This window comes from Berghia stephanieae, chromosome 10 (assembly GCF_034508935.2).
Source record: "Berghia stephanieae isolate SIO BIC M18660-M18661 chromosome 10, UCSD_Bste_1.3, whole genome shotgun sequence".
NCBI classification, from domain to species: domain Eukaryota; kingdom Metazoa; phylum Mollusca; class Gastropoda; order Nudibranchia; family Aeolidiidae; genus Berghia; species Berghia stephanieae.
Window position 1 is genome coordinate 2284154 of NC_088369.1, and position 12500 is coordinate 2296653.

Here is a 12500-nt window from a genome sequence, read left to right on the forward strand (position 1 = left end):
CCTAAGGCGAGGGTCATACCAAGAGACCGCATAGCCGCAGAATGAATGGCGGAGGTTATTTAAAGAACTCGAGGTTCAATATGACAAATTCTAACCGTTGTCAAAATACAGAATGGGAAAGCATAAGTCGTATGATCACATCTTCCTCTCCTCCAGTTCAAAACTCTTTGGAAGTGTGTAACTCATCCTCTGGACAATGAATTGGTAATGAATAGGTTATAATATATCTAATTATAACCAGGCATAATTATTTTAGTAGTAGGATAATGTATTGATAGTGTGCGCTTGGCTGAGAAGCTCACAACATTGCCATCCGGAAGTATAACGGTCCAACACACATCAAAACTATGTGTAACCTTAAACGTTTATAGCCTGGTTAATACAGTTTAGTGAGAATTACTCGTAAACGCGGATGGCAAAAAGCAATAACTTCGTCAACTTCATACTATTTATAGGCAGATTCTTAGGATTATGGGATGTAAAAGAGCGAGGATGGATGATCTTTATTGACGACCAGTATTTATTTAGACTAGAAAATAAGATGCCATTACTCTGGCGCCAGAAGATCAGTTGCATAATGTATGTATTCAGTCCCCTGGAGGACCGGTTTCACACTTTCAAAGAGATTGGAACCAGTATTATGACATCATACTTGTATTCCTTATTGAGGCGGGGGCGACGTGCACTTATTTGCAGGTCTGATAATCCAATTCCTTATAGGCTCATTGTCGTAATGGAAATCTCAAAAAGTGACGCAAAATTTTCTCCGTTACAACAATGTTTAACTAGGGCCATATTATGTGGGTTCGGATGTCAGACCTGCATATATGTAAACGATGGGCAGTGGTAAAATGACGTGAGTGCCAACGTAAACAAGAAACGAGCTATTTATAGTATAGGAATCCCCGTTACACAATTCTATACGGGTCATGTAGCAATATACGATTCTTACACTCTTGCTTTTTGGAATTCCGGATGTGTTTCCAACCACTGCAAGAGCTTGCGGGTGCGCGTTGGGAACACAGTTCGAATTCCAAAAATCAAAAGTGTAAGAAATCTTTTATTCTGCCCCTCAATGAATTTTTATTTCGCCATCTTTGAATTAAAAACGTGTTTAACGATACTTAAATAATATCTACTTCTTTTTAAAGAATCTGATTTTTGTGTGAAAATTAACGATTTATAAAATGACATCACAAATTATTATTGTAAACTTGATATCCTGTACATCTTATACACCAACGACTGCAGACCATCCTTTGAAAATTGTTTTATAGTGAAATATGCAGATGATACTGCTATTCTTGGCTTATTAAAAGATAAAGTTACCGAAAAGAATTATTTCAAACAAATAAATATATTCACCGATTGGTGTAAACAAAATCAGCTTGAATTAAATGTTGAAAAAACGAAAGAACAGATGTTTGGTGTAAAAAATAAAAACGACTTAAAGTGTGTGGCGATCGGTAAAGATGATGTTGAGATAGTTGACTATTTTAAATATTTAGGAATAACCATTGATAGTTCCCTCAATTTCTCTCAACATATTAATATAATTTCTAAGAAAGTTGCCCAAAGATTATACATCCTAAGGAAATTGAGAACATTTCAAGTAAGGAAGAAAACTATGTTAAGAGTTTATGACTCATTGATTAAAAGTGTAATTGCGTTTGGCTGCACCATATGGTTTGGAGGATGCCGACTTAAAGATAAATCAAAAATTTCAAAATCTATCAAAGAGGCATCAAAAATAATAAACCATCCTCTTGATGGAGTAGAAAGAATTCATGGAAAAGCAATAGAAAGGAAAGCATTCTCAATTACCAACAATAAAAAACATATTTTATACCATGAATTTAGTCTTTTACCATCTGGGAGAAGGTTTTGTCAGATTAAATGTAGAACTAACAAGTATAAATCAACGTTCGTTCCATCAGCAATAAAAATTTTGAATATTTCATATGGTACAGAAAAACCAAGGATTGATTCGTTGACTGATTAACTGATTAATTTATTTAATGTAAGATTAACTGACCAATTGATAATGATGATAATTTTTGGTGTCGAATTGCCACAATCGTAACAAATTGAAAACGAAATGAATATGTTTATGTTGTGTATATAGCACGTGTGAAAGAAAGAAAGAGAGAGAGAGAGAGAGAGAGAGAGAGAGAGAGAGAGAGAGAGAGAGAAGAGAGAGAGAAAATAAGTAGGAGTGAAATATATGTTAAATCTTAGTTATCGTTTAACATTATAACAAGTGTAACTAAATGACAAATTGCCATATTTATGGACAATAAAGATCTATTATTATTATTATTATTATTATTATTATTATTATTATTATTATTATCATTACGCGTTACTATTGTAAAGCGCATTGAGCACGTTAAGTGGATATTGCGCTATATAAAAGCTCAATTTTTAAAAAAATTTCTTTTATTTAGGGAAAGGGGTGGAATAAAGTCTAATATAACACTATCAGAAATACAAAATTTTGAAATTGAAACATAACACAAATCTTTAGAATTTCCAACACATTTCCGACCATAACTCAAAACTCCCATGGTAATTACGTCCTTTTGTCATAAGACGACAGTATTGGCACCAGAGACCCTAGCCGGAAATCTGACATGGGTGAAAAGAATAGAGAAATGAACACAAGTTGTGCTCTGCTGATTGGCTGGGAAACCTATGCCTTCCCTACTCTGACGTACCTACTATGAAACAACAAAATCGGCTATGTGGTCTAGTGGTATGACACTCGCTTTCGGATCGGAAGGTCCTGAGTTCGAGCCTCTCTCAGCGCATAATTGAGTCCTTGGAAAAGGCTCTTTAGTCACATTATCTCACCGTACTCAGTGTAAAATGAATACCTGGTCGTTAAAAGCGTTGTTTCTGTCTGAAAAAATTGTAATATCGCCTAATAGGCTTCATGTCTCGTTCTACATGTCACATGTTGCTGTTGGTCAGGGGCTCCTTGTAAAGCGCTTTGAGCACATTATGTGGATATCGCACTATATAAAAGTTCACGTTATGAAACAACACATAAGTAAAATTTTGGCCAAAAAACTCCTCCTTCAAATATCGATCGAGTAAAATGACAGTCATCATCAACCACTGCTGGGTAGACAGGGGGGTGAGAAAAAAATCTCGGGATCGAACTTGGTCCCTTTGTGTGTGAAGCGAGTGCTCTACGCTCTTTGAATGCAAACTTCAGCAGTAAGGAGAAAAATAGACCAAACAAAGTCGGTGCGAGGACACAGCCTTGTTTCACGCCGCTGCGCATGGGGAAGGGTTCAGAGGCTCCACCGTCATAGCTGATGATGCCCTCCATGTCGTTGTGGAAGGAGGCAATGATGCTAAGCTGTTGAGGAGGCAGCCAATCTTCTTTGGCAGCTGGAAAAGGCCCTTCCTGCTAACAAGGTCAAATGCTATTGTCAGGTCAATAAATGCAATGTAGAGGGGCATCTGCTGTTCTCTGCATTTCTTCTGAAGTTGACGTACTGAGAAGATCATGTCCACTGTCGACCTCTTGGCTCTGAAGCCACACTGCGACTCTGGGTAGATAAGTTCGGCGAGGACTTGCAGTCGAGCGAGGACAACGCGCGCAAAGACTTTACCCACAATGCTCAGTAGAGATATTCCCCTATAGTTATTGCAGTCACTACGGTCTCCCTTGTTTTTGTAGAGGGTGATAATCTTGGCATCGCGCATATCCTGGGGTACCTTGCCTTCTCTCCAGCAAAGACACAGGAGTTTATGTAGTGGTTCCAAGAGGGCTGGCTTTCCACATTTGATTATTTCGGGTGGAATGCTGTCGTCACCGGGTGCTCTGCCACAGGCCAGAGCATCGATTGCTTTGCTGAGCTCCTCCATAATTGGTTCTGCGTCTAGTTCTTCCAGTACTGGCAGTTCTTCAATTGCGTCTAACGCTTTTTGGGTGACAGAGTTTTCTCTGGCGTAGAGTTCCAAGTAGTGATCTACCCATCTTCCCATCTGCTTGTCTTTGTCTGTGATGGCTTCCCCTGTCTTTGATTTAATAGGCGCAGTTTTCTTTGTAGATTTGCCTGTCGCCTGTTTGATGCCCTCATACATGGCACTTATGTTTCCACTGTCAGACGCTTGCTGGATGTTGTCCGACAACTGAAGCCAGTAGTCGTTGGCGCAACGTCGAGCTGTTTGCTGTGCTTTGCTGCGTGCAGCTCGCAACGCCTGCAGGTTCCTCTGACTTGGTTCATGTTTATAGTTGACAAGTGCGCTGCGCTTGGCATCAATGACTGGCTCCATCTCAGTAATGCTGACACACCTGCTCACAAATGTGTGATTTAGATCGTGGCCTTCGTAAACTCATGGCCTGACACTGACCAACAAATGACATAACAAAACAAGTCTTTGGCCACAAAAGAAAATAATTAGTGAGTTGTATTCAACAGTTCAGACAATGGGAAAACTTGTTTCCTTGACCACTACTAAAGACAACTCACTAAGCGGCCCACAAACCTAAGAAAAAAGACGCCAAAATATGGGTCTAAGTGGGTTTTAGTGCCAGGCTATAGATAGTTCGAAGATGACGTCACTCAGGTCTTTGTTATTGTTTTTTGCCATCCGCGTTTATGAGTAATGCTCACTGAACTGTATTAACCTGACTATAAACGTTCATGGATACACACAGTTTTGTTTGTTGGTCGTTATATTTCCGGATGGCAATGTTATGAGCTTCTTATCCAAGAGCATACTATCTATAATTTAACGATTGCTAATGTTTAGATTCACCTTTTATCATGTGAGACCAGAATGCATAATCGTCATGTGACAGTTTATGATTCAGTGAAACCGGAACAAGAATATAAATTTACACACTTGTTGTTTTTATGCAAATCTGCCATCGTGTTCAGCGTGTATTACACACCTTCACATCGTTAATGCATGTGTGCTGTGCTGTGCTGTGATATCTACACACCAGAACCTTCATCTCAAGAGTGCTGCAATCACGACTACTACTTCTACCATCGCCACTGCTGACGATCAGAAGCTGTTGTTTCTGATCCAGCTGATGCTGCTGATTAATAACCATCTTCGCCTCCTTTTCGATGCTTTTTGACAGCAAAAGATTTCGTTTTCTCCAAGTAAGAAACGTGTGCCACTGTGTGGATTCTAATCAACATTAACTGTGTGCAACTTCACGTGTGAAACTACTTACGTCACAAAATGAACACAGAGCACCAACGAGCATCACCACTTTATTCCCATCGTTTGAACACAGCACTCAACACATCATTTTATAAATAACGCCTTGAAATCATAATGAATGCCACCTTTTTTTCACCAAGCTCACAGCACACTACACGCCTGTGTATTATTGAAACCTGCACATTGGGATTTTGGAGCACACCTAACATCAATCCTCTACGAAATTATCTCGTCATCTAACGAGCATGACATCTTTCTGCTCCCATCTTGGCTGTTTTTCAGGCACACAGCACCACGTCCATCTTCAGACGCCTCGAAAGCTTTAGCAGACGTGTTGGAAAAATACGGTGGTTATGCCCCTTTGACGACTTCCGCCAAGTCCTCTTGGAAGCAGCCTCGTTCTGAAACAGCGGAAGAGAGGCGGATTAGAACTGCTATTGAAGAAAGCTTGGAAAGAAGACAGACGGATCTTTTAGAGAGAGCTTCTAAGATTGCTGAAGAGAAGCAAAAAGAGCGTCAGAAGAGTTTAGTTGATAAAGTTATAAAGGAAGAACCGGAGAAAGAGGAAGAGAAACGGGATGTTAAGAATAATGGGGGCGGGGAGATGAAGGGGAGTGGTGGAGGGAAGAGAGTTAAATCTGGAAAGAGGAAAAGTAGTGTTAGGAGAAGATCTAGTGCGGGAAGGGAGAGGAAAGAGGAAGAAAAAGGAGAAGGAGAGAGCAAACCAGGGAGTAGAAGAGGGAGCGCAAGTGGAGCAGGGAGTAGGCGGGGTAGTGTGGCCCAGGCGTTAGAGTGTCTGGTGGTGGATTCGAGACGTGGCTCACGTGACGACGGCGGAGCGATTTGGACTGGGATTGGAGACTAGACGGACGGTGATGATGAATTTACATTGGCATTGAAATGTGGTGGTGTTGGTTGTGGTGGTGGTGGTTGTGGTGATGGTGGTGGTAGTGGAAGTGGTGGTGGTGGTTGTAGTAGGTATTGGTGGTGGTGTGGGTGATGATATTGTTGTATATGATGGTGGTGTTGGTGTTTGTGGTGTGTGTGGTGGTGGTGGCTGTGTTGATGGTGGTGGTTGTGGTGGTTGTGATGGTGGTGGTGGTGGTGATAGTATTGGTGGTGGTGGTGAGTGGTGATATTTTGTATTGATGGTGATGGTTATAATAATATTGGTATTGGTGGTTGTTGTCGTGGTGTTGAATACCGGTATGACCACGGAATGAATGGTTGTGGTGGTTATGGTGATAGTGGAAGGGTAAAACACGTAGGATGAAGTCATCTGATGAATAGTTATAATATAGATGATATTGTTGTTGCTTAAGTAGTTACCTCGTGTGTATTTGCTGTAAAGGTAAATAAATAACCATTCTGTCGTACTCTAGATAAACCCATATTTACAAATTTGGCCAGAAAATTCGTCCTTAAAATATCGATCGTTTTAAATGACCCTCATCTTGGCAAAAACTCTCAAACCTGGGACTTCGTCGAGGTCCCAGGTTTGAGAGTTTTTGCCAAGATGAGGGTAATTTAAATCTATCGATATTTGAAGGACAAGTTTTCTGGCCAAATTTTTAAATAAAGGTTTGTCCAGAGTAAGGCAGCTGTTTTATGTGTGCAATCTTGCCCTAGCCTATTTGTTACCAGCGTCACAATGCGGTGTTACATAGCTATGGTTCAATCGGTAAAAACATTTTTTACGTGTGTTTGACAATGTATATGTAGTTTTTAAAAAAAATGACTATTCTTATCTCAATAAAGATGTGAATGATTTCGTGTGAAACAAAAACATATTCTTAGTTGTTTGTTTTAAATTTTTTTCCAACCAACATTTTCCGGTTTAAAAGGTGGTGGGAGTGAGGGGTGAAGGGGTGGTGGAGTTGGGGGTTGGGGGTTGGGGGCGGGAGGTGATTACTTTCAACACACCTGGTAAGTGACAGTCTGGTAGAAAATGAGTTTCTAAAAGAAAATGAGTTTCTAATATCTCTCTATCTATTGGATGATAATAAAATAATATTTGAATGACCGGGGAAGAGTTTAACTCCACCCCCCCCCCCCCCAAAAAAAAAAACCCAACCAAACAAACAAACAAAAAAAAAGCACCCAGGGATTATCTTATGAGGCACAGAAGACACTGTCTTTACTCTTTTACATGCCAGGGGGCCAAATGGTCGGGTGGTTAAGGCATACCACTCGATGTTATTGGTGAAGGCCATATCCCTGTTTTCATCATCACTCTCATCCTCCATCATCATCATCATCATTATCATCATCATCATCATCATCATCATCACCATTGCGCGCTATGTGGTCTAGTGGTATGACACTCGCTTCCGGATCGGAAGGTCCTGGGTTCGAGCCTCGCGTTCGGCGCATAGTTGAGTCCTTGGAAAATGCTCTTTACTCACATTCTCTCACCGTACTCAGGTGTAAAATGAGTACCTGGCCGTTAACAGCGTTGTCTTTGTCCGAAAAATTGTAATATCGCCTAACAGGCGGCATGTCCCGTCCTACATGTTAAATGTTGCTGTTGACCAGGGACCCCATTGTAAAGCGCTTTGAGCACATTTAGTGGATATTGCGCTATATAAAGCTCAATTTTAGTTGAACCCTGACCTGGAAGGTCCCGGGTTCGGACGAGGGCGAAATGACTTTGTCAAGGCCACACAGAGCAGCGGGTAGTCAAACGCGGTACCTTTCGGGTAAGAACAAAAACCGTACCGCTTTTTAATAAATAAAAAAAAAAAGATTTATTAACTTAGTTTTATTATCTATTTATTTATTTATTTATTTATTTTTGACAATAAACGTCAATATCCATATGGCTATGTTTAGTGTGTATGTATATATAAGAAGAAGAAAAATTAACTGGCAAAGTGACGACAAACATTGGATGTCGCTCACTGCTGAGGTTAAAAAATTTTATTTTTAAAAAAATCTATCATTAGATCTCATCAGTTGGGACAATTGTAATGCTTATTTAAGAAAGGTACTCCAAAATAGGGTGATAAACATGTAGGTAAGACTGACAAGAACGTCTAAGAATGATGTGCTGCTATGTGGTCTTGTGGTGTGACACACGCTTTAGGATCGGAAGGTCCTGGGTTTGAGCCTCGCTCGGCGCATAGTTGAGTCCTTGGAAAAGGCTCTTTACTCTCATTCTAATTCTCGCACCGTACTCAGGTGTAAAATGAATATCTGGCCGTTAATAGCGTTGTCTCTGTCGGAAAAAAAAATTATAATAATCCCCTAACAGGCGTCATTTCTCGTTCTACATGTTACGTGGTGCTGTTGGTCAGGGACCCTTTGTAAAGCGCTTTGAGTACGTTAAGTGGATACTGCGCTTCATAAAAGCTTAAGTTAACGTGGTTTCGTGTTTTCCCCGATCTCTTTTCAAATTAAATACGAATAGGGAATGAGATTAGCGGAAGAAAAGCGTCCCTTGATTGAACGTGACCTAACAGAGAGAACGTCAAAATGGTTTTGCGCATACGTCTCTCTCGTCCTCGCTTTCGGTGAAGTGTCTCATGCCGCACAACCAGCATGACGTTCTCTCTCCAATAACTTTTCCGCTCGTGACGTCCAATCAAGGGACGTTACTCTTCCCCTAATCTCATTCCCTATAATAAGAATGTGTTAAAGGTGTCTCTCCCACGGACACAACGTCACACAACATGCTGAATAATGCATGACAAATGACACTAGTCAATGCTGAAGATGCCTGCCCTGAGGTACCCTGGAAAAACACGTATTAACAAATTCACAAACCTGCGAAGTTGAGAAGTCATCCTCGAAGTCCCAGGTTTGAGAGTTTTTGCCAATATGAAATTCATTTAAATCGACGAATATTTGAAGGGCAAGTTTTCTGGCCAAAATTTTTAATATTCATTAATTTTAAATTCAAACAAAAGCAAAACACAAAAGAACAACACCCCCCCCCCCCCCCCCCGGAAAGAAAAATAACAAAAATAAAAAAATAACAAAACAAAACAAAACAAAACAAAAAAAACAATAAAAAAACAAAACAAAACACAAAGGCACCCAACAGCAAGAACAACAAAAGAATTAAAAATCAACAGCTACAAAAAAAAAATTAAAAAAAAATTAAAAAAGCAAAAAGACCTCTGACTCCCACCCCCACCACCACAACCACCATTCTGACCACCACCACAACCATCACCACAACCACCATTCTGACCACCACCCCCAACATCACCACTCTGACCCCCACCCCCATCACCACAACCACCATTCTGACCACCACCACCAACATCACCACTCTGACCCCCACCCCCATCACCACAACCACCATTCTGACCCCCACCCCCATCACCACAACCACCATTCTGACCACCACCACCAACATCACCACAACCACCATTCTGACCACCACCACCACCACCACCACAACCACCATTCTGACCACCACCCCCAACATCACCACTCTGACCCACTCACATCATCCACAACCACCATTTGACCACACACCAAATCGCAAACCACATTCTTGACAACGGACCAACATACACATGCACTAAATTCACACACAACCACCACCATACAAAACACCACCACCCCACCAAAACACCACCAACATCACCACTAGCCACAACCATCACAACACCACCAACACATCAACCAATCAACCAACCACCACACCATTCTGACCACCACCACCAAATCACCACGCACTACCATCACCAACATCACCACCACTAAGGACCACCACCACCACACCACCACAATTGACCACCACCCCCACCATCACCACCACTATTCTGACCACCACCACCACCACCACCACCATTCTGACCACCACCCCCACCATCACCACCACTATTCTGACCACCACCACCACCATTCTGACCACCAACATCACCATTACCACTACCACCACAACCACCACCACCACCACCACCACCACCACCACCACAACCACCACTACCACCACCACCATTCTGACCACCAACATCACCATTACCACTACCACCACCACCAGCAGCAGCAGCACCACCAACACCACCACCACTACCACCACCACAACCACCACCACCACCACCACCACCATTCTAACCATATCTACCCACCAACTTCCTCAGGGCCCACTGTCTCGATGCCCGCAGCGTGGACCACACAGGTGTCTATATGCCCCGCAACAACACGGCCATGGGATGTTTCTTCACAGGCCCCAAGGGCCAGGAATACATCAAAGAGTTTGAAGGTAAGCAAGAGTAAACAATACACAAAACACGAAATGAAATTAAATATGAAATAAATTAGAAAATGACCATGTGGACAACGCATTTCCACGGATTTACCATGCTTTACATCATTATTATCATCACTACTATTATCTATTCCCCAGCGACCACCCCTCGCAGTGACAGCATGCCCTCCCCTCGTCTCATTCCAACGGCCAGTCCAAAACGAAGGCCGACAACCGCCCCAGGTCACGGTAACCGCGGCAATAGACCAGTAACGGTTACCGCCCCTTCCTCTCCACCACGAGCGAGGAGACAAGCCTGGTCGATAACAACAAACGGCGCTGCATCGTCTCGCTACAAGTCTCTCAATGTTGTTGGTAAAGGCCATATCCCTGTTTTCATCATCATCATCATCATCATCATCATCATCATCATCATCATCATCATCATCATCACCATCATCATCATCATCATCATCATCATCATCATCATCCTCATCATCATCATCATCATCATCACCATCATCACCATCATCATCATCATCATCATCATTTTGTTCTTTGTCTATCCTCCAGAGGATGCCATCGTCTTTCATCTCTTTCTATCGATTTCGCAACATTCGTTGATCTTCATTGATGACATCTCTTCAATATTTGCCGCCATTTTTCTTCACTCTCTCTCTCTCTCTCTCTCTCTCTCTCTCTCTCTCTCTCTCTCTCTTCCTCTACCTCACTCTTTGACTCTTCTCCCCTCGAGTATCTTCTACTGGTTCATGTTATGCCTTCTAACATGACTCTAGTATGCGATTTGGAATTTTATTCCAAGAACGTGTTCGCAAACTCGTGTAGCGATTGGAAACACGTCCAGAATTCCAAACAAGCAAGAGTGTAATAATCCTATATCATAATACACTAACGATCCAGTAAATCAAGAGATAGTTCGACTTAAATGAAAAGTCGATATAAACAAAATTGGCTTAACGGACTTTAACTGTATTTTTTTAAAAAACCAAACAAATGTGTACATTTCTATAGCGCATTTCCACGGATTTTAATGTCAATGATCACAATTTTTCATTTATTCTCCCAGCATGATATATGATATAATATGGAACAATATTTCCATTCCATACGGAACCAGTCGCCTGTTATACGTCCTTTCTTTCACTTCCCCTACTTCTTCTTCTACCTTTTCAAGTTCACCCATCCCCACGCCTCCATCTCCGTCTCCTTCTATTCCAGCGCTTCTTCCACTTGCTTCTTCTGCGGCTATAATGGGAACTAGTGGTATGACACTCGCTTTCGGATCGGAAGGTCCTAGGTTCGAGCCTCGTTCGGCGTATAGTTGAGTCCTTGAAAAAAGGCTCTTTAGTCACATTCTCTTTCCGTACTCAGGTGTACAATGAGTACCTGGCCGTTAACTGCGTTGCTCTCTGTCGGAAAAAAAAGTTGTTAATATCGTATAACAGGTGTCATGTCTCGTTCTACGTGTTGTTGTTTGTCGGGACAAGCACGTCTAATGGATATTGCATTATATAAAAGCCCATAAAAAAATTCTTTACGTGTTGCTGTTTGTCAGGGTCCCTTTGTAAAGCGCTTTGAGCATGTTTAGTGGATATTGCGCCATATAAAAACTCTACATTTTTTTTTCTTCTTTCTTTTTCTAAACTTGTCCAGGATGTCGTTTGCCTATAGGGATGAGTAAAGAAATGGCATTGAGGCTGCCAAGCCTGCAGCCCATTTCCGGTTCCAGAAAGCCTCAGGGCTTGCCCCCCACGGAGGAATCTTACAGGGGTTATCAGCCACCCCCTACCCCGACCAGTCTTCAGCAACAGTCACAAGAACCTCCCACCGACAGGAGGCTGGAGGGAGCTGAAGAGGTTGATCACCGGTTGGTGTCGGAAAGATTTGATAAAGATTTGGATGTCGGTACGCCCGTAACCCAGGTGGTCGTGAAGAATAATGGAGGTGATGACCATAAGATGATGACGATGGCGATGAATGATGATGAGGTTGACGAAAAGGAAATAGAGAAGGGGGAAGAGGAAGAGACGCTGGAAGAGAAGAAGGAAGTGGAGGAGGAAGAGGAGGAAGAGGTTGTCGCGGT

At 41.9% G+C, this 12500-nt stretch overlaps 1 protein-coding gene across 1 annotated transcript in view; it reads left to right on the forward strand.

The window, feature by feature from the left end:
• Positions 1-12500, forward strand: part of LOC144956068 (uncharacterized) — a 42786-nt gene that overhangs the window by 29790 nt on the left and 496 nt on the right. Inside the window, exons 8-10 of the mRNA XM_078886396.1 lie at positions 10290-10411; positions 10556-10771; positions 12071-12500. The exon at positions 12071-12500 is cut by the window's right edge and continues 496 nt beyond it. Of these exons, the coding sequence (XP_078742522.1) occupies positions 10290-10411; positions 10556-10771; positions 12071-12500 (768 nt within the window). The remainder of the gene's footprint in view (positions 1-10289; positions 10412-10555; positions 10772-12070) is intronic.